This window comes from Sarcophilus harrisii, chromosome 2 (assembly GCF_902635505.1).
Source record: "Sarcophilus harrisii chromosome 2, mSarHar1.11, whole genome shotgun sequence".
NCBI lineage: Eukaryota > Metazoa > Chordata > Mammalia > Dasyuromorphia > Dasyuridae > Sarcophilus > Sarcophilus harrisii.
The window spans coordinates 146,255,742-146,274,245 of NC_045427.1; the positions used below are offsets into that span (position 1 = coordinate 146,255,742).

General features: G+C 34.0%; 1 protein-coding gene across 2 annotated transcripts in view; it reads left to right on the forward strand.

The window, feature by feature from the left end:
• The first annotated feature begins 3,089 nt into the window (after nt 1–3,089).
• Nucleotides 3,090–18,504, forward strand: part of NAPB (NSF attachment protein beta) — a 46,567-nt gene continuing 31,152 nt past the window's right edge. For both annotated transcript variants that reach the window (XM_031951028.1, XM_003758135.4), the window contains exon 1: nt 3,090–3,401. In XM_031951028.1, coding sequence (XP_031806888.1) covers nt 3,112–3,401 — 290 coding nt within the window. In that variant the 5' untranslated portion in view covers nt 3,090–3,111. The remainder of the gene's footprint in view (nt 3,402–18,504) is intronic.

The following is an 18,504-nucleotide window of genomic DNA, read 5'->3' on the forward strand; positions in this document are numbered from 1 at the left end:
CTACATGTGATTGGGAAAAATAAAATGTTAAATAAAATAAAAAAAATACAATTCCCCAGAAAGAGGAATATGGGGAATGAATGTGGATTACATCATAGTATCTTCATCTTTTTTGTTTTTTTTTTCTTTTTCATTTTCCCTTTTTTGATCTGGTTTTCCTTGTGCAGCATGACAAGTGTGGAATTACATTTAGAAGAATTGCATATCTTTAACCTATATTGTATTACTTGCTGTCTAAGGGAAGAGGTGGGGGGAAGAGAGAAAAATTTGAAACAAGATTTTGTAAGGGTGAATGTCAACTATTTTTTAATGTATTTTGAAAATAAAAGACATTTTAAAAATAAATAAAATGAATTTGGCTTGTGGGGGGAAAGAAAATGGTGATTCATTCTCCATATTCCATCAAATTATATTACTCTTAAGAAATAATAATTTAAATGACTTCTTAGTTATTGCTTTTCTTTTGAAAGATGGGTGAATATCAAATGATTTTTGGAAGAGATGGTGAGGATAAAAATCAGGTGTACTTTTGATTTGCTAGCAAGCTGAGATTCCAGATGTGCTACCCTCTCCACTGCAATGACATTCATTAGGTATTTTGATCCTAAAGTTTCATGCAGGAATTTTATATCAATGAAAAATATTAACAATGAATGTACAGAAAACTACTCTCTCCTTTTTTAATCAGTCACATTGGCTATCATTTCAATCCAATAGCCAAGAGTGTTTATAATTGTTTAACATATATTGTGCTGATTGCAGTAATTAGCTAGAGACATACAGTAAGAATACTATATGACCTTGGACTAGTCTTTTTTTTTTTAATAGCTTTTTATTTACAGGTTATATGTATGGGTAACTTTACAGCATTAACAATTGCCAAACCTCTTGTTCCAATTTTTCACCTCTTAACCCCCACCCCCTCCCCCAGATGGCAGGATGACCAGTAGATGTTAAATATATAATATATATTAGATATAAATATATATATAATATAAATATATATATATAAAATATATATAAATATATATAATAAATATATAATATATAAATTAGATACACAACAAGTATACATGACCAAACCGTTATTTTGCTGCACAAAAAGAATCAGACTCTGAAATATTGTACAATTAGCTTGTGAAGGAAATCAAAAATGCAGGTGGGCATAAATATAGGGATTGGGAGTTCAATGTAATGGTTTTTAGTCATCTCCCAGAGTTCTTTCTCTGGGCGTAGCTGGTTCAGTTCATTACTGCTCCATTGGAAATGATTTGGTTGATCTCATTGTGGAGGATGGCCAGGTCCATCAGAACTGGTCATCATATAGTATTGTTGTTGAAGTATATAATGATCTCCTGGTCCTGCTTGTTTCACTCAGCATCAGTTCATGTAAGTCTCTCCAGGCCTTTCTGAAATCTTCCTGTTGGTCATTTCTTACAGAACAGTAATATTCCATAATATTCATATACCACAATTTATTCAGCCATTCTCCAACTGATGGATTCAGTTTCCAGTTTCTAGCTACTACAAAAAGGGCTGCCACAAACATTCGTGCACATACAGGTCCCTTTCCCTTCTTTATAATCTCTTTGGGATATAAGCCCAGTAGTAACACTGCTGGATCAAAAGGTATGCACAGTTTGATAACTTTTTGAGCATAGTGACCTTGGACTAGTCTTACTCTTCTATTTAATTCTACATAATATAAAAAGTCTATGGCAATACTCTGTGTGAGAAACCCAGGGACTGACATATGGATATTGTTTCTCTAATCACTATTTAAATAGCTGGTTAAGGGATTGAGGAGTTAACAGAGCAGTTATGGTTCAGGTCTAAGTATTTCCAAGTGGAAAAATGCCCTGCTGAAATTATATGTATATATGTATGATGCAAGTGTATGTATAATATGTGTATATGTATGTGATGTTGATTCAGATAATGCATTTGTAGTCTACATATAGAGTGCTTCAAAAGAGTTAGTGCAGTTTTAAGTCTCAATAGCATAAAACTGCATTAGGATTTTGGGGACATCTTGTATACTCCCATTTACACAGTGCATTAAGATCTATAAAGTGATTTCCTCACTAAGACCGTGTGAAATAGGTATCAAGTTAAATCAAATGAAGTCAACGAGCATTTATTAAGCTCTTATTATAAACCAAGCACTGTGCTAAATTCTGGGAATACAAATACGCCAAAAACAGTCTTTGCTCCAAAGAATCTTACATATTAATTCGAGGAAGACACATAAAAAAGGACTAAAAGTGTCAGGTGGGATGGAGGTGAATTTCCAAGCTGAAAAGGCTGCTGCAGCGAGCTGAGCAGAATCAGGAGCCAGAGCCAGGATCTCTATTTTGCAGATAGAGATCAGGCTATAGATCTACGTTTAGATGGAACTTTAGGGGTTATTCAGTTAGTTGAACAGTCTCGTTTTTGTTTGTTTGTTTGTTTGTTAGGTGAGGAAGCCCAGGTGAGCCGAGTTCCACTTCCCAGTGCAGTCTACGCTGGGCTGCGTAGGATCACACAAAGCCGGTGTCAAACTGTGGCTCCGAGCCCTCCGTCTGCTGACTGCGGGACTGGCTCTTTGGCCCTTGCGACCTGGGATTTGTCAGTGACAATTACAGAGTCCCGCGATGTCGGGGAAGCCTTCGGGGGACCACCAAGAGAAAGCGAAGCTTGTCAGCTGGGGGCCCAGGAACGTAGTCTTGTGTCCTGTTACCTGCGTATGTCCCCTGTTTCTCCCCATGAGACTTCAAGCTTCCTGAGGGGCATCACCTTATTTAAGTTTTATTATTTTGTCCACGTCTTATACAGGGTTCTCTATCAAAGCATCCCCTTAATAGAGGTTTGGCGAACAGACTAAATGCTCATCACAAGGTAGCCCCTTGCTCTTGCCAGCTTCCGGCGACTCCTTAACTTGCACACTCCTAACCCCTCCCATATCGGGTCACACCCCCCAAATGCAGTATTCCCGTTTACAGGTTGGACCCACCAGGGGGCGAAAGGGAGCGAGTTGCGGACTGCACCGGTCTCTGCTTTCTTCTGGGAAATAGAGTTTCTATCTCTTCTGACTCTGAGACTGAAGTGGGAAGATGGACTACAAATCCCGAAATGCCTTGTGATCTGACCCAAGATTTTGCCCTCCCTCACTCCTCCCTCTTCCCCCACCTCCGCGGTGGAGAAAGTCTAGAGGCGCGTTCTCTAGCCAGTGGTTGGCGGTTCCGTCAGGCTTGGACGTCGTCCTCCGCCTCCGTTACTTCCTTATTCTCCATCCCGAATCCGCAAAGCGCCAAGGCCGCAGACATGGATAACGCTGGCAAGGAACGGGAGGCTGTTCAGCTGATGGCGGAGGCCGAGAAGCGCGTGAAGTCCTCCCACTCGTTCCTGAGGGGGTTGTTTGGGTGAGTGCCAGTCCTGCGGGGTAGCTGCTTCTTCCTCCCTCCCCGCCCCTTACCGCGCTCCTCTCGGGGCTCGGCTACGGTCCGCCCCCGCTCTCCCGCGTCCCCTCTGGCCTTGGAGTGGGCCCGGCGCCCCGCCTGGGCGCTGGCGAGAAACCTGGACCCTAACCTCCCCCTTCCCCCGGGGCTGAGCTGGAGATTGGGCGGTGGGCGGGATGGCGAGCTTCCTGCCCCGCTTAGCTCTCCTGCTGCCCTCGGGGAGAAAACCGCGGGCCTCACGGGAGGCTACCAGATCTCCACTCCTGGGCCTCCTGGTGACTGTCACCTCTGCAGGGTGGCTGAGGACAAATGAGCCGTCCACCCCCTCATCCGTCATCCAGTCTACTAACGCATCTTCCCTCCCTCCCTCCCATCTCTCCGTCCTCCCCAGCGTCCCGTGGGTCTGGCATTTACTAATTATGGAGCCGTGTTTAGCGGCCCTAGCCCAGCCCCTGTTCCGTCCTCACGCCCCATGACCCCCGCCCCCCAACACAGAAGCCTACAGCAACAGATTGTCTTTTCCCCACCTGCCGCATGCTCACCTTTGCCTGATCGGGAGCTCTCTCTGGTGGATGCTAATTTAGGGACCATCTTGACTTTTGTTTTGAATTTTAAAAGTCATTAAATCGCTGTTTGGGAACTCAGATTAAAAATGAGTTAATGTCGAACTCAGATTAAAAACGAGTTAATGTCTTCCTGTGTCTGAGGACAATGGTAGGATATTTTATTAACGTAATAAATATAGTATGAATATGATGCAGAGCTTTAGCTGTTGTTAATTCTTTGGCTCTGGCTTGTGGCCACATTATCCCTAGAGATTTAGGCAGGAAGAATGGATGAATTCCTTCTGGGTTTTTCTGATTCTGCCTCCACGTTGGGCCCTATAACAATTCTTTACGGATTTTAGTCATTTGCTTACTGCTTTGTTGCTACAGAGTTACCGCATAATACAGCTACTCTAAGGCACTCGACTTTGATGAATTGAATAAATTGCTTAAATAAGTTTCATTTCTTTCTCCAAAGACCAGTTCTATAGCCAAAAGTAGCTCATTTCTTTAATAATAAAGCCCTTAAAAACCAGGATCAGAAATTCAGCTACTTTCTTAAATTATTTTCAGTAGCTTCTGGTGGGAAATTTAATTTGGCTAGAAGGATAACAATATGTGCTGTTTCCTGAATTCAACTGCTTTTGAATTTGTGAATGATTCAGCTATTTAAGGTTAAAAAAAAAAAGATGAAATTTCCTCACTCTTGTTAAAAGGGAACACTTATTTCTCTTGAACGAAGAAGCAATAATCTCAGTGTTTTTTAATTCTAGCAAACTTTTAAAAAATTCTACTCCCTGTAAAGGTATATTTTATAGTACTCTTGTTATACAGTTTTCTTTCTGTAGTTTTATTCTGGAATCTTAGTAAAGAAAAATGCATGTAACGGGTTCATTTTTTGTTGAGGCAACTTTTTATTTTCTTTAATTAGGTCATTCTAAATTAATAGTCATAGAATTGAAAAGGGACCTAAGAGAGAGTGCTTTTAGAAGAAACCAAATTGACTTAGATTCTGCTCTTGCCTTTGGGAGTTTACCCATTGCTAGAAGATTTATCATTTACTGTCATTTTTTTCCTCTTTAGTTAACATTACATATTCTTCATTACTTTTGACACAGAATTTGAAATTCTAGTGACTATCTTCTAGGGTTTTCTTTTTAATAATTATTGATATTTAGCTGACTCTAATAGTATACTTAAAAAGCAGCCTACTGTAATAAAAGCAGCATTAGAATAGAACTAGAAGAACTTTAAGACAGTTTGTTCATATATAAAATGAAGAGAATACTTTGATTATTTAGCAAGTAATCCTTATGGTGTTTGGGATATTATATACCATGTATATAAATGTATGTTTGTATATAATATACATACAAATATTTTATAACTGTAGAGTCACCTTGTGATCTAGAATTATTCTTTTATGATATGCCATTAGACCTTTTTTCTTAACCCCCAGTTAATTTTATTTAATGTAATAAAATTTATTCAAAAGAAATGAGATCATTTTCAATTTCAAATATCACCCAATGTAGAAGAAATCATTTTTATGATATATCAAATCTATATATCTAATTTTAAAAACATGAATTCTTTTCAAGAAAAGTGTTATTATTAAGGATTTTTTGAGAATATTTTTTTCTTAATATACTTTTCCCCCCCCAAAGAGCTAGGCTAACTCTTGAGTGACATATATTTATATATGACCTGAAATATAAATGACCTGAAAGGACATTTGGAAATTCATTTGTTTTGTTTTTTCCTACCTTTCTCAAAATATCCTTCCCAAAATAGAGGGATTGTTTTTGTTTTAAAGTAAGATTAGGTTTACATTTTTATTTTTATCGAATTTTGTTGACCCTATTCAATTCACATATTTAGAAGATCACAGATCTCATGAGGGGAAAAAAAAACAGTAACAATTATAAATCTTCCTAAAGTTTCCTCTGTCAATTAACATTAAGATCATATATCTAGTTGAGAAAACTTCCAAGATTAGTTCCTAGAGTCTGATCCCATTACTTCAGGAAACTAAGATGGCTATTTTACAGGTAAAGTAAATGAAGGCTAGAGAGGTTAGAAAGACTTTCCTGAGATCACCTAAACAATACAGTATTTTGGATTGGATCACTAATTTTCTTTAAAAAACATATGGTATGTCATAAGTCTTTAAGACATACATTAATGTGGAAACTTGGAAGGAAATTCAGGAGCTCCAAAAGAGTGGGCTAACTCTAAAAAGATAAAATTAAATTGGAATGCAAAGTACTATACTTTTGTAATTGATTATTTTTAGCACAAATAGAGATCTGAGGAATATAAGTTGGTAGCAGTTCATGTGAGAAATACTATGGATGTTTTTATAGACTCTATAACCTCAGTTTAAGTCAGCAGAATCACTTGGCTTCCAAAAAACCCTAATGCAACCTTAGCCAGTATAAACAAAAATATATTGCCCATAATTAGGAAAGTGTCCTCCTATATTTTCTGCAGAGACCACTTCTGGAGCACCATGTTTGCTTCTGGGATTTACATTTTGAGGGACATTAACAAGCTCAATCAGAGGTAGAACATAATCATTTTATAGAATGAGGGTCTCATTTTTCATGAGGAATGGTTTTGAGTATTTTTCTTGTGTGCAATAAGTAGTTGCTAAATTTTTTTGCGTTCAATTGCTGAATTTGAATAATTAGAAAAAGTTGAATTTTTGATTTGAAAAACTGAAAATTTGAAGAACACAAGCTTGATAACTGACTTCGGTTAAATTATCTGAAGATTTATAGAGGCAGTCATTCTGTGTAGATCCAAAAGGCAGAAGTCTAACTAATCTTGATTCAAGTTGACTCAGCATAGAATTCAAGATTTTCTACATCTGATACCTTCCTGCTTCTTTACACTTTGTTAGTGCTACTTACTGCACGTGGTGTGCTTCAGCTGAACTAGACAGCTTGCTGTTATTTGTACAGTCCAACAATTGTTATTTGTTTTTGCATTTACTTATGAAAGAATTCTTGCTTCTCTCAATCTTTATTACATTTGCTGCTAGCCATCCTTCAAAATGCAACTTAGGTGATACCTATTCCTTGAAATCATCTCTGAAGCCCTTCCTTTTATCTCACCTCCAGAAATGTTCTTTCTCTTCTTTATCCTTGCTTATTAGTTTCTACCTCTTTAATCATATCTTATTTTATTTAATTTATTATATATTTTATATCCTTTGGTCACTCATACCTAGTTCCTGCTAGATTTTTAGTTTTAATAAAGGTCAATAACAGTGCCATAATTCTCTATTTTCTTTACTGTGTAGGATTGGGCTTTGTAATAAGCGCTAAATAAAAACTGATGAATAGTTTTAAGGTATCATTCATAATTTTGTAAAGTCTGCTATGTAACTACTCCTACCACCACCTAAAGATCATTGGTGAGAGCATTGTTTCCTTTGATGCAGATTGCAAACCACTTCAGTTACTTAGTTTTATGAGATGCCATGAACTTGCTTATGTCACTACCCTTAATTGAACACTTTGTGGTCAGCTTTCTAGAAGTAAATGTATCTTCAGGTGATAGATACATACTTCATTACTGGACCTGTTCTTGGAACTGATATTCAAACTAAGTCAGATCTACCAAATCTGTAGCCAGATTTTTTTACCCTAACACCCCATATTATGAGGAATATGAGTAGGACATAGTACAAATAATTAATATTATATTATAATAGATTTACTTTAATTACTTAGAAGGATCTAATTGATGTGTGTAATCACATCAAAGATACAGATTTTAAATCATCCCTGCATGCCTTTTTTGTTTTGTTACTCTTATCTGTGAGTCTTTCCATCAACACTTTCACAGAGGGTTCATCCAATGACCTGGAACTTTGTTCTAAATCTCTTGGCATTATGTGGATACCACTGGAACATGTGGGTTGTCCATTAATATCTCCCAGTTACTACCTTCCTGACAAACCTTTTTAAGTATTAAATCTCTCTGATGACATTTTTTATGCTTGTTTTCTTTTTAATACACAGGAAATTACATTATTCAATTATTTCAGTTATATAATAGCTATTAAAATATGGATACTGAGTAAAGTTGGTTCAGGAATTTTAATAACTCCTTAATGGATCATGCGTTATGAAGACAGAAAATATAGTATTTTGAGTTTCTTTAATTAAGAATGTAATAGTCATTACATGGTATTGACAAAATGAAACTCCAATGTGATAAAGAATTTTTTTCATTTGTTTTTGTTTTAAGCCTCTGAAAAATGCTGGTTATTTAACTCTGGGAATGTTGCTTAAATTTTCAGGGCTCCTTCAGGCTGTATAAGACTAGTAATGTAGAGAATGTGCTAATCTGCATTGGTAAAGGAAGTTTCATCTATTGTTAGTTCAGTGTCTTCATTAAATCACCTATCCCATTCCATTAAGGTAAACAAGGTATAACAGAATTGTCTGGTTTGTGTCCTAGAATCATTTTTTTATGATCAGACATTTTTAAAGCACTTATTATGTGCCAGGCACTCTGCTACACCTTCGCATGTAACACCAAAAGTCAAAGAAAGAGAACAAAAGCCTTACTTCCAAAGCACTTATATTCTATTGAGGTATACAAGTACAGGTTCTTTCAAAAGTTTTTTTTAATAACTTTAGTAGCTTCAAGAAGCTTTAAGAGAATAAAACTACACAAAGACTTGATTTTTTTCTGTTTATATAGAATAAATAGAGTAAATATATAAGAAGTGGTTAGGAAGGAAAGGCACCCCTCCTTCACACATCTTTATTATTATTGCAGACCATCACTATCTTAGTTATCCGAATTTAGAACCTCAGCATAATCCTTGTTTCTCTTTCCCTATTTCATGTTCCACTCATCTCCTTATTCAGTCATTGACAGCTAGCAGTTCTACCTCAGTATCATATCTTATCTTTTTACTCACATGGCTACACTCTAATTACCTCTTTCCTGGCTTATTATTGCAGTCTACTAATTGGACTTCCTGATTGCCAGTTTTTACCTTCTATAATTCATCTGTACATATCATGTATTTGCATGTACAAAAATAATATTATTAAAACACAAACCTAATAATGTCACTCTCGTAAGAATCTTCAGGGGCTCCCTGTTCTGTTCATCAAATATAAAAGATTAACTCCTCAATCCTTCACAAACTGATGCTAGCTTACCTCCTTGGGTTTATTTCATATTACTTTCCTCCACATACGCTTATCACAGGTCAAGTGGCTTACTTAATATTCTCCAAAATTGGCATTCCTATTTCTAGCTTCTATGCCTTTACACAGACTTTCATTTATGGCTGGAATGGATTCTCTCCTCATTCTGCCTTGTAGAATGTGTTTTTAATGTGAAGATTCAGCTCATGTCACTTTCTATGTATACATTTTTGCTATCTTCACTTTCAAATAATGATGAATATATTGACATATTTACATGTTTCATGCCAGAAGAATATAACCTACTGGAGGGGAGAGACAGTTTTTCATTTTGTGGTCATATTTGTAGCATTCCTTGCCCATCTTGCATAAATACTTGATAAATACCTGTTTCATTGAATCTGTGTTTATTATATTATTATTGTATTTCTTTGATTTCCAATATAAAAAATTACAGATTGATTAAGTTGGTGAATTTTTAATTAAATTACCTTCTTGACCATATCATAATTATAATATATATTTGTATATATGCATATGTCTGTGGGGAGCTCATTTAAAGTGCCTTTAGCTTATTAGAAGTTAAGTTTAGAAAATATATTTAAAATTTTCTTTAAAAGTCGACAATTTTGGCTTTATACAGACTCTTCATTGTAGTGGGTTGAGCCATAGAGATTTCTCTCCATAGTTATTGAGTTGCTAGAATACCACAACTGCACTGCACTTTGTACAGACATAGTACACTCTAAGTAAGTTGCTTTTTAAAAATAATGATGAAATAATAATGCTCCTGATATTAACTGCCCTGTTTTATTACATTCTCTAAGCCTAGAAGAGCAATAGATAGAAAGAAGAAAACTCATTTAATTTGTCTCTCAGCAATAAATTATTAATTTGTAGTTTATTAGTTTTCTGTGACCATAAGTAATATTTCAAATACCGTGGCTAGTTTGGAGAAAATAATATTGACCAGAGAGAGATATCGGGAATTGGAGTCTTGGAATTGAAGTACACTAGTTGCCTGACCATGAGCAAGTAGTCATTTCTTAGTGACTCAGGGAAACAACCAAGTCTAAGTTACAAAGTAGGCACTGGTTTGCAGCACTGAAAGGAATAGTTCTCTATACTGAAGAAAGGTGAGACTCCCTTTCAAAAATCATTTGCCTGAACACTTGAGTAAGCTGGTCTTTTTTTTTTTTCCCCAGAAAGATTAATACACATGTTTGCTTCTATTTGGCAAGACAGTTTTATTTTCCATGGCCAAAGACATAAAATTTTAGAACTAGAAATGAGAAAACTAGATCCAGAAATGAAAAAATCAAGAAATTCAGATACACATCTAGGTGACTAAAATGATGGAAGATTATTCCAAATAGACACAAAAATGTGTTCTTAATTTTTTTCTTTTCTTTCCTTTTTTTTTTTTGGTGGGGGGGGATATGTGTGATGTAAATAGCTTTCTTTTAAGAATTTCCTTTATTAATGTAAATTAACACCTTTGTAAACTAATAGCTTTAGAGAGTAGATTGAAGACATTGAGATTTAGAGATTTACTTAACTGGTGTCTTTGTGGTATTTAAGCCCAGGTTTTCTTAAGTCAGGTCAGCTCTGTTTTTACTCAATTTGCTTCATGCTTATTCTTTAGATGTGCAAATATCATATACCTTTAAGCTGACACTGAGGGAAAATTGCATTCCTGGACTTAAGTCAAAAACAGAGAAATATGCAAAATAGGGTTAATTACATACTAGAATCAATTATTACATGATACAAAACAATTTTAATTTTTTCATTTATTAGCCATGTGAAAAGCTTCAAAATTATAAGAGAAACAGCTAACTAATTTTGAGGTTTCAGCTAACCCTTTTAAAGTTGGTGAAGACTCCAAATCTCTAATAAAAATAAAACAATTCAAAAACTTTACCTTGCATCTTAAAAAGATGAAGTTGACAAAAGAAGGTAGTGATTAGTATTGGAGGAGTTGCAAAAAGAGAAATTCTGTACTACAGATGGAACTGTTAATATTTCCAGCCAATATGGAAATCAATTTAGAATTATAGGAAAAACGTAAAGACCTCATTAACCTCCCCCAGTCCACTGAATGAAGATGCACCAGGGAAGCTCAACATTCAAAATAAGACAAGGAGTCCCTTCCCAAACCAGTGAGAATTTTGAATATTAACTAGACTACCAATTCCCTAGGAGTCTTTTCTGCTTTCTTTTTTTTCCCCCAACTAGCATGAATCCCAGATCCCAGATTCTTTCCCCAATGCCAGGTCCTATTTGATTCAGATAAGAACTCAATAAAAACACATTAATCTTTTTTGGTTTTGGTGCCCATTTTCATCCAGGGCTCCCAATGTGGTACCCACTTTCACTAGGCCTAATAGAACTGATCTGTTTATATCGGCTATGACTACCTTTTTGTATGTTCCCTCAGTAAACCTAGCTTGACTTTTTCAATATTGATGTGCTTTATAATTCCATGTTCTGAACTTTGGTATCCTGAACCTTAATAAATCTATAATATGACAGCATCGTGTTAGGAATAGGAACTGAACTTAGTGACCCAGAGATTCCACTGATATTTTTACTCAGAAGTCAGTGATAAAAAATACAGGCCTATATATACCAAAATATTTATAATAGCACAGAACTTAAAACAAATTAGGGGCCCATAGATGGGAAATTGCTAAACAAATTGTGATATCTTAATTAATAGGATATTACAGTACATTGTATAGATATGATGAGTACATAAAAGCATGGGAAGATTTAATATGAGCTAAAGAAAAACTAAAAAGTATTATTTTACAGAGCTAGAAAAAATGATAACAAAGTTCATCTGGAAGAACAAAAGATCAAAAATTTCAAGACAATTAATGAAAAAATGCAAATTAAGGTGGCCTAGTGGTATCAAACCTAAAACTATATTATAAAGCAGTATTCATCAAAACCATTTGGCACTAGCTAAGAAAAAGAGTAGTTGATTAGTGGAATAAGTTAGGTTCACAAGACACAATAGTCAGTGACTATAATCTACTGTTTGATAAACTCATAGTCTGCAGTTTCTGGGATAAGAACTTACTATTTGACAAAAATTGCTAGGAAAATTGGAAATTAATATGGCAGAAACTAGGTATTGACCCACGCCTAATGCTCTATGCCAAGATAAGGGCAAAATGGGTTCATGATTTAGGCATAAAGAGTGATACTACAAACAAGTTAGAAGAACAGAGAATAGTTTACCTCTCAGATCAATGGAGAAGGAAGAAATTTGTGGCCAAAGAAGAACAAAGAATACATTGTGGAGTGCAAAGTGGATACATTTGATTATATTAAATTAAAAGTTTTTGTACAAACAAAACCAGTACAGACAAGATTAGAAGGGAAGCAGTAAACTGGGAAAATAAATTTTGATCCAGCAATATGTCTACTGGGCTTATATCCCAAAGAGATCATAAAAGGCAAAAGGAGCCACATGTGCAAAAATGTTTGTAGCAGCTCTTTTTATAGTGGCAAGGACTTGGAAACTGAGTAGATATCCATTAGTGGGAGAATGGCTGAACAAGTTATGACATATGAATGTAATGGAATATTATTGTTCTACAAAAAATAATTAGCAAGATGATTTTAGAAAAGCCTGGAGACATTTACATGAATTGATGCTATGTGAAATGAGTAGACCCAAGAGAACATTGTACATACTAACAGCAAAATTATAGGATGATCAATTGTTATGAACATAGCTCTTTTCAACAGTGAGATGATTCAGGCCAGTTCCAGTGGTCTTGTGATGGAAAAAGCCATTTGTACCCAGAGAGGGCACTGTGAGGACTGAGTGTGTAATACAACATAGTATTTTCGCTTTTTTTGTTGTTGTTTGCTTGCATTTTTCTTATTTTTCTCTTTTTGACCTGATTTTTCTTGTGCAGCATGATAATTGAGGGAATGTGTATAGAAGAATTGCACATATTTAACATATATTGAATTATTTGCTGTTTAGGGGAGGAGGAAGGGAGAAGGGAGGGAGAAAAAATTGGAATACAAGATTTTGCAAGGGTAAATTTAAAAACTATATGTTTTGAAAATAAAAAAACTAAAAGTAAATTTAACTGACAAAATTAAAATCACTTAATAACCATTTATAATTACATTCATTTAAAAATACAATAAATATCATAACTCTTAAAATCATTCCTGTAGAGGGCTGTAGATAGTGGGGGAACTTTTTTTTTTTCTTTAATAGCCTTTTATTTACAGGATATATGCATGGGTAACTTTACATCATTAACAATTGCCAAACCTCTTCTTCCAATTTTTCACCTCTTACCCCCGATAGTGGGGGAACTTAGAGTAAGGTATAAGACCCTTCAGCCCAGAGGACACCTGCTAAAAATATTTGGTTTGGCTCCCTATTTTCCCTTTGGAATTTCTCACCTCCCTCCCTGAAAAATCAGGGAAGATATGACCACCTGTGTTCTACTTGAAGCAAAGATATTTACAGCAGGGTGCTTATAATAAGCACTAATTCAATGTGATTGATGAGATAATGGTTCTTTAATGTGTGATATAATGGTTTAATCACTCTAGTTGTCATATACTTAGTGTGATGTAATGATGTAATCATACTGAAGTGTTTAAGGACTGAGAGGACTAGAGAGAGATGTCAAACTCTGACACATAGAGGGGAGACTCACAGAGGGGAGACAGAAGACGGAGACAGAAACAGATCTTTCTGGTGGGTGGCTCTCCTGCTTTCATCACTCTTCCACCTCAGACCAAAGCTCCTCCAGAGATCCTCCAGAAAGCTAGTTTGGACATTACACTTCCTCTAAATCTCTGTTAGAATTTTATGTCCATTCTTCACTTTTGTAAATATAATGATCATTAATATGTATTATCTATTTCTTCATATTCCTCAAATTGTTTGATCTTAAATTGAAATTTATTACTTTACTTTGGAAAATATGCAAAATTATTCCAGACAAGCTAAATGACTTACCCAGAGTAACACAAGTAATAAATAGTAGAGCTTTGACTTTAACCAAGTTATGATTGACTGCAATGGATTTTTTCTATTCCATTATTTCTTTTCTTGTAATTTTCTTTCTTTTCTGTTTCAGCACTATCAGTGTTATTTTTAACATTTTCAGCTTCTGCTTAGATGTCTTAAATGGCCTGTGACTTTAGTGACACTTTGAGTTCTGCTTCATTTATTTTCACCTTTCTGGTAAATATCTATTATGTGTTAACATAAAAATAATATGCCATATTTTGGGGATATTAAGATTTTTTTCCACTATTTGGAAATAATGCATATTTGGAGATAGAATTCAAGAAAGGAATAACTCATCTGCTTACAGATCTAGTTGAATTTATGTAATTCACTCACACTGATTCCTTCAAGTAGTGTAAATATCTGGATCATCAGCTATAAAACACCAAGAAGAATGAGTTTGCATTAGACTTAGAATAGAATAAGTCTTCCATTTTCAGATTTGGGTTTTCTATGAGACCTATTGACATTATCTTCATAGTAGTTGAGACTTTCTTTTCTTCAAGGTAAGATTGCAAAATTTTAGACAAAGAAAACAGAAGGTTCATATGAAAAAAAAAATGCTCTAAATCACTATTGATTAGAGAAATTCTGATTAAAATCACTCTGAGGTCCACTTCACACCTATCAGAGTGGCAGATATGACACACAAGGAAAATCATTGAACTAGAGTTGTGGGAAAATTGGAACATTAATGCACTGTTGGTGGAATTGTGAATTGATCCTGCCATTCTGGAGAGTAATTTGGAACTATGCCCAAAGAGCTATAAAATTATGTTATCTCCTTTGATCCCACAACACTCTTTATCCCAGACATAAAAAAAAATAGCAGAAAAGACCTATTTGTACAAAAATATTTATTGTAGTTAGTGACTAAGAATGGGAGATTGAAGGGCTGCCCATCAATTTGGGAATGACTAAACAAGTTGTAAGGGAATTGTAATGGATATTATTGCACTATAAGAAATGACAAAGCAGAATGATGTCAGAAAAACCTGGAAAAATTTATGTGAAATGATGCAAAGTGAACAGAACCAAGAAATTATACGCAGTAACAGTAATATTGTTCTATGAAGATTTGTGAATGACTTAGCTTTTCTCAGCAATGTTATAATCCAAGAAAATACCAAAGGATTTTAGCATACTGTCTACCTCCAGAGAAAGAACTGATACTGCTTGAATACAGACTGAAGCATGCTATTTTTCACTTTCTTTCATTCTTTTTCATTTATTCAAGTTTTCCTGTACAAAATGACTAACATGGAAATGTTTTACATGATTGTACACATATAATGTATATCTAATTGCTTTTTGTCTCAGGGAAATATAGAATTTGACATTCAAAACTTAAAGAAGAAAAAGCAAATGTTAAAAAAATGTCTTTATATGTTTTTGGTGGGGAAAAATATATGTTTTTATTTTTAAAATAAAAGCAATGATAGTTTTGAACATTCACCCTTGCAAAACTTTGTATTCCAAATATTTTTCTCCCTCTTTTCTCCCTACCCCTTCCCCAGACAGCAAGTAATCCCATATATGGTTTGTTGGGTTTTTTGTTTTGTTTTGTTTTGTTTTATTGCATCTAGCAAATTTATTTATTTTTGATGCACATTATGAATTATGTTGGAAGGGGAAAATATATAGAGAAAAAACAGAAAAAAAGAAGTGAACATAATATACACTGATTTATGTTCAGTCTCATTTTTTTTCTGAATGCAAATGCCATTTTTCTGTCTAAATTCAATTGGAATTACTTTGGATCACTGAAAAAGAACCAAGTCTTTCATAGTTGACCAAGTCTTTCATAGTTGATCTTTGAACATTCTTACTGTTATTGTGTGGGTCCCTTTCCCTCCTTCAAGATTTCCTTGAGATAAAGATCCTGTAATGGCACTGTTGAGTCAAAGGGTATACAGAGTTTTATAGCACTCTGTGCATAGTTCCAAATTGTTCTCCAGAATGGTTGGATTATTTCACAATTCTACCAATAATGCATTAGTGTCCCAGTTTTCTCACATCTCCAGCATTTATCATTATCTTTTTCTTTCATTATAGCCAATTTGAAAGATATGAGGTGATACCTCAGAGTTGTTTTAATTTGCATTTCTCTAATCCATAGTGATTCCTTTTAATTATAGGTAGCTTTAATTTGTCATTTGAAAATTGTCTGGTCATATCCTTTGAACATTTATTGATCAAGAAATTACTTATATTCTTATAAATCTGATATTTTTATATATTTTTTATATATTTTTAGAAATTTTTTTTCTTTATATATTTTTTCTTTATATATTTTATTCTTTATATATTCTTTATATTTCTTTATATTCTTTATATATTTTATATATTTATATTTATATTTTTATTATTTATAAATCATTATTTATTTATTTATTATTAATTATTATTATTTATAAATATTATAAATATTTATATTTATATTTATAAATATATTTATATATTTTAGAAATAAGACCTTTATCAGAAACATTGGCAGTAAAGATTTTTTTTCCCTAGTCTTTTAATGTTGTTTCTGTTGGTTTTGTTTGTGGAAAAACTTTTTAATTTAACGTAATCAAAGTTGTTGATTTTGCTTTTCATAATGTTCACTAGTTCTTCTTTAGTCATAAATTCCTCCCTTCTCCAAAGATCTGATTGGTAAATTTTCCCTTTCTCTCCTAATTTGTTTATGGTATCCTTTATGCCCAAATCATGTAGCCATTTTGACTTTATTCTGGTATGTGCTGTGAGATATGGATCTATGCCAAGTTTCTGACATATTTTCCAGTTTTCCCAGAAATTTTTGTCAAATAGTGAATTCTTATTCCAGAAACTGGAGTTTGGGAGTTCATCAAATATTAGCTTACTATAGATCTTGATTATTGTGTCTTGTGTATTTAATCTATTCCACTGATCCACAACTCTCTTTCTCAGCCAGTACCAAATGGTTTTGATAACTACTGCTTTTTAATAAGAGTTTTAGGTTTGGTGTTGGCTAAGCTACCATGCTTTGTAATTTTTTTCATTAATTCTCTTGATATTCTTGACCTTTTGTTCTTTCAGGTGAATTTTGTTATTTTTTCTAGTTCTGTAAAATAATCTTTTGGCAGTTTGATTGGTATGACACTGAAAAAGTAGATCAGTTTAGGCAGAATTATCATTTTTATTATATTAGCTTGGCCTACCCATGAACAGGTGATATTATTTCTAATTGCTTAGATATGACTTTATTTGTGTGAGAAGTATTTTGTAATTGTGTTCATATAATTGTTGGGTTTGCCTTGGCAGATAGACCCCCCAAGTATTTTGTCTATGCTAATTTAAAATGGAATTTCTCTTTCCATTTCTTCTAATGGACTTTGTCAGTAATATATAGAAATGCTGATGATTTGTGTGGGTTTATTTTATATCCTGCAAAAATCTGTTAATTGTTTTGAATAGATTTTTGGATGATTTTCTAAGATTTCCTAAGTATGTCATATCATTGCAAAGAGTGATAGTTTTATTTCCTCATTGCCTATTCTAATTCCTTTAATTTCTTTTTCTTTTCTTATTTCTAAAGCCAACATTTCTAATACAATGTTGAATAATAGTGAGGATAGTGGGCATCCTTGTTTCATCTCTGTTTTATTGGGAATGCTTCCAGCTTCTATCCATTACAAATAACGTTTGCTGTTGATTTTAGCTAGATACTGCTTATTATTTTAAGGAAAGCTCCCTTATCGCTATACTCTCTAGTATTTTTAAATAGGAATAGGGACTATATTTTGTCAAAAGCTTTTTCTGTATTTATTGAAATTATCATATAATTTCTGTTGATTTTATTATCAATATGGTCAATTACAGTAATAATTTTCCAATATTAAACCAGCTCTCCATTCCTGATATAAATCCTACTTGATCATAGTATATTATCCTGCTAATAAGTTTCTATAATGTCTTTGTTAATATTTATGAAATTTTGCATTGATATTCATTAGAGATATTGGTCTATAATTTTTTTTCTCTGTTTTGGACCTTTCCAGTTTAGGTATCAGTATATTTGTGTCATAAAAGAAATTTAGCAGTTCTCCTTTACCTATTTTTCCTAAAAGCTTACATAGTATTGAAGTTAATTGTTCTTTAAATGTTTAAGAGAATTCACTTGTGAGTCCATCTGGCTCCGGAGATTTTTTTCTTAAGGAGTTCATTAATGGCTTGTTAAATTTCTTTTTCAAAAATGGTACTATTTAAGTAATTTATTTCCTCTCCTGTTAATCTGGGCAATTTGTATTTTTGTAACTATT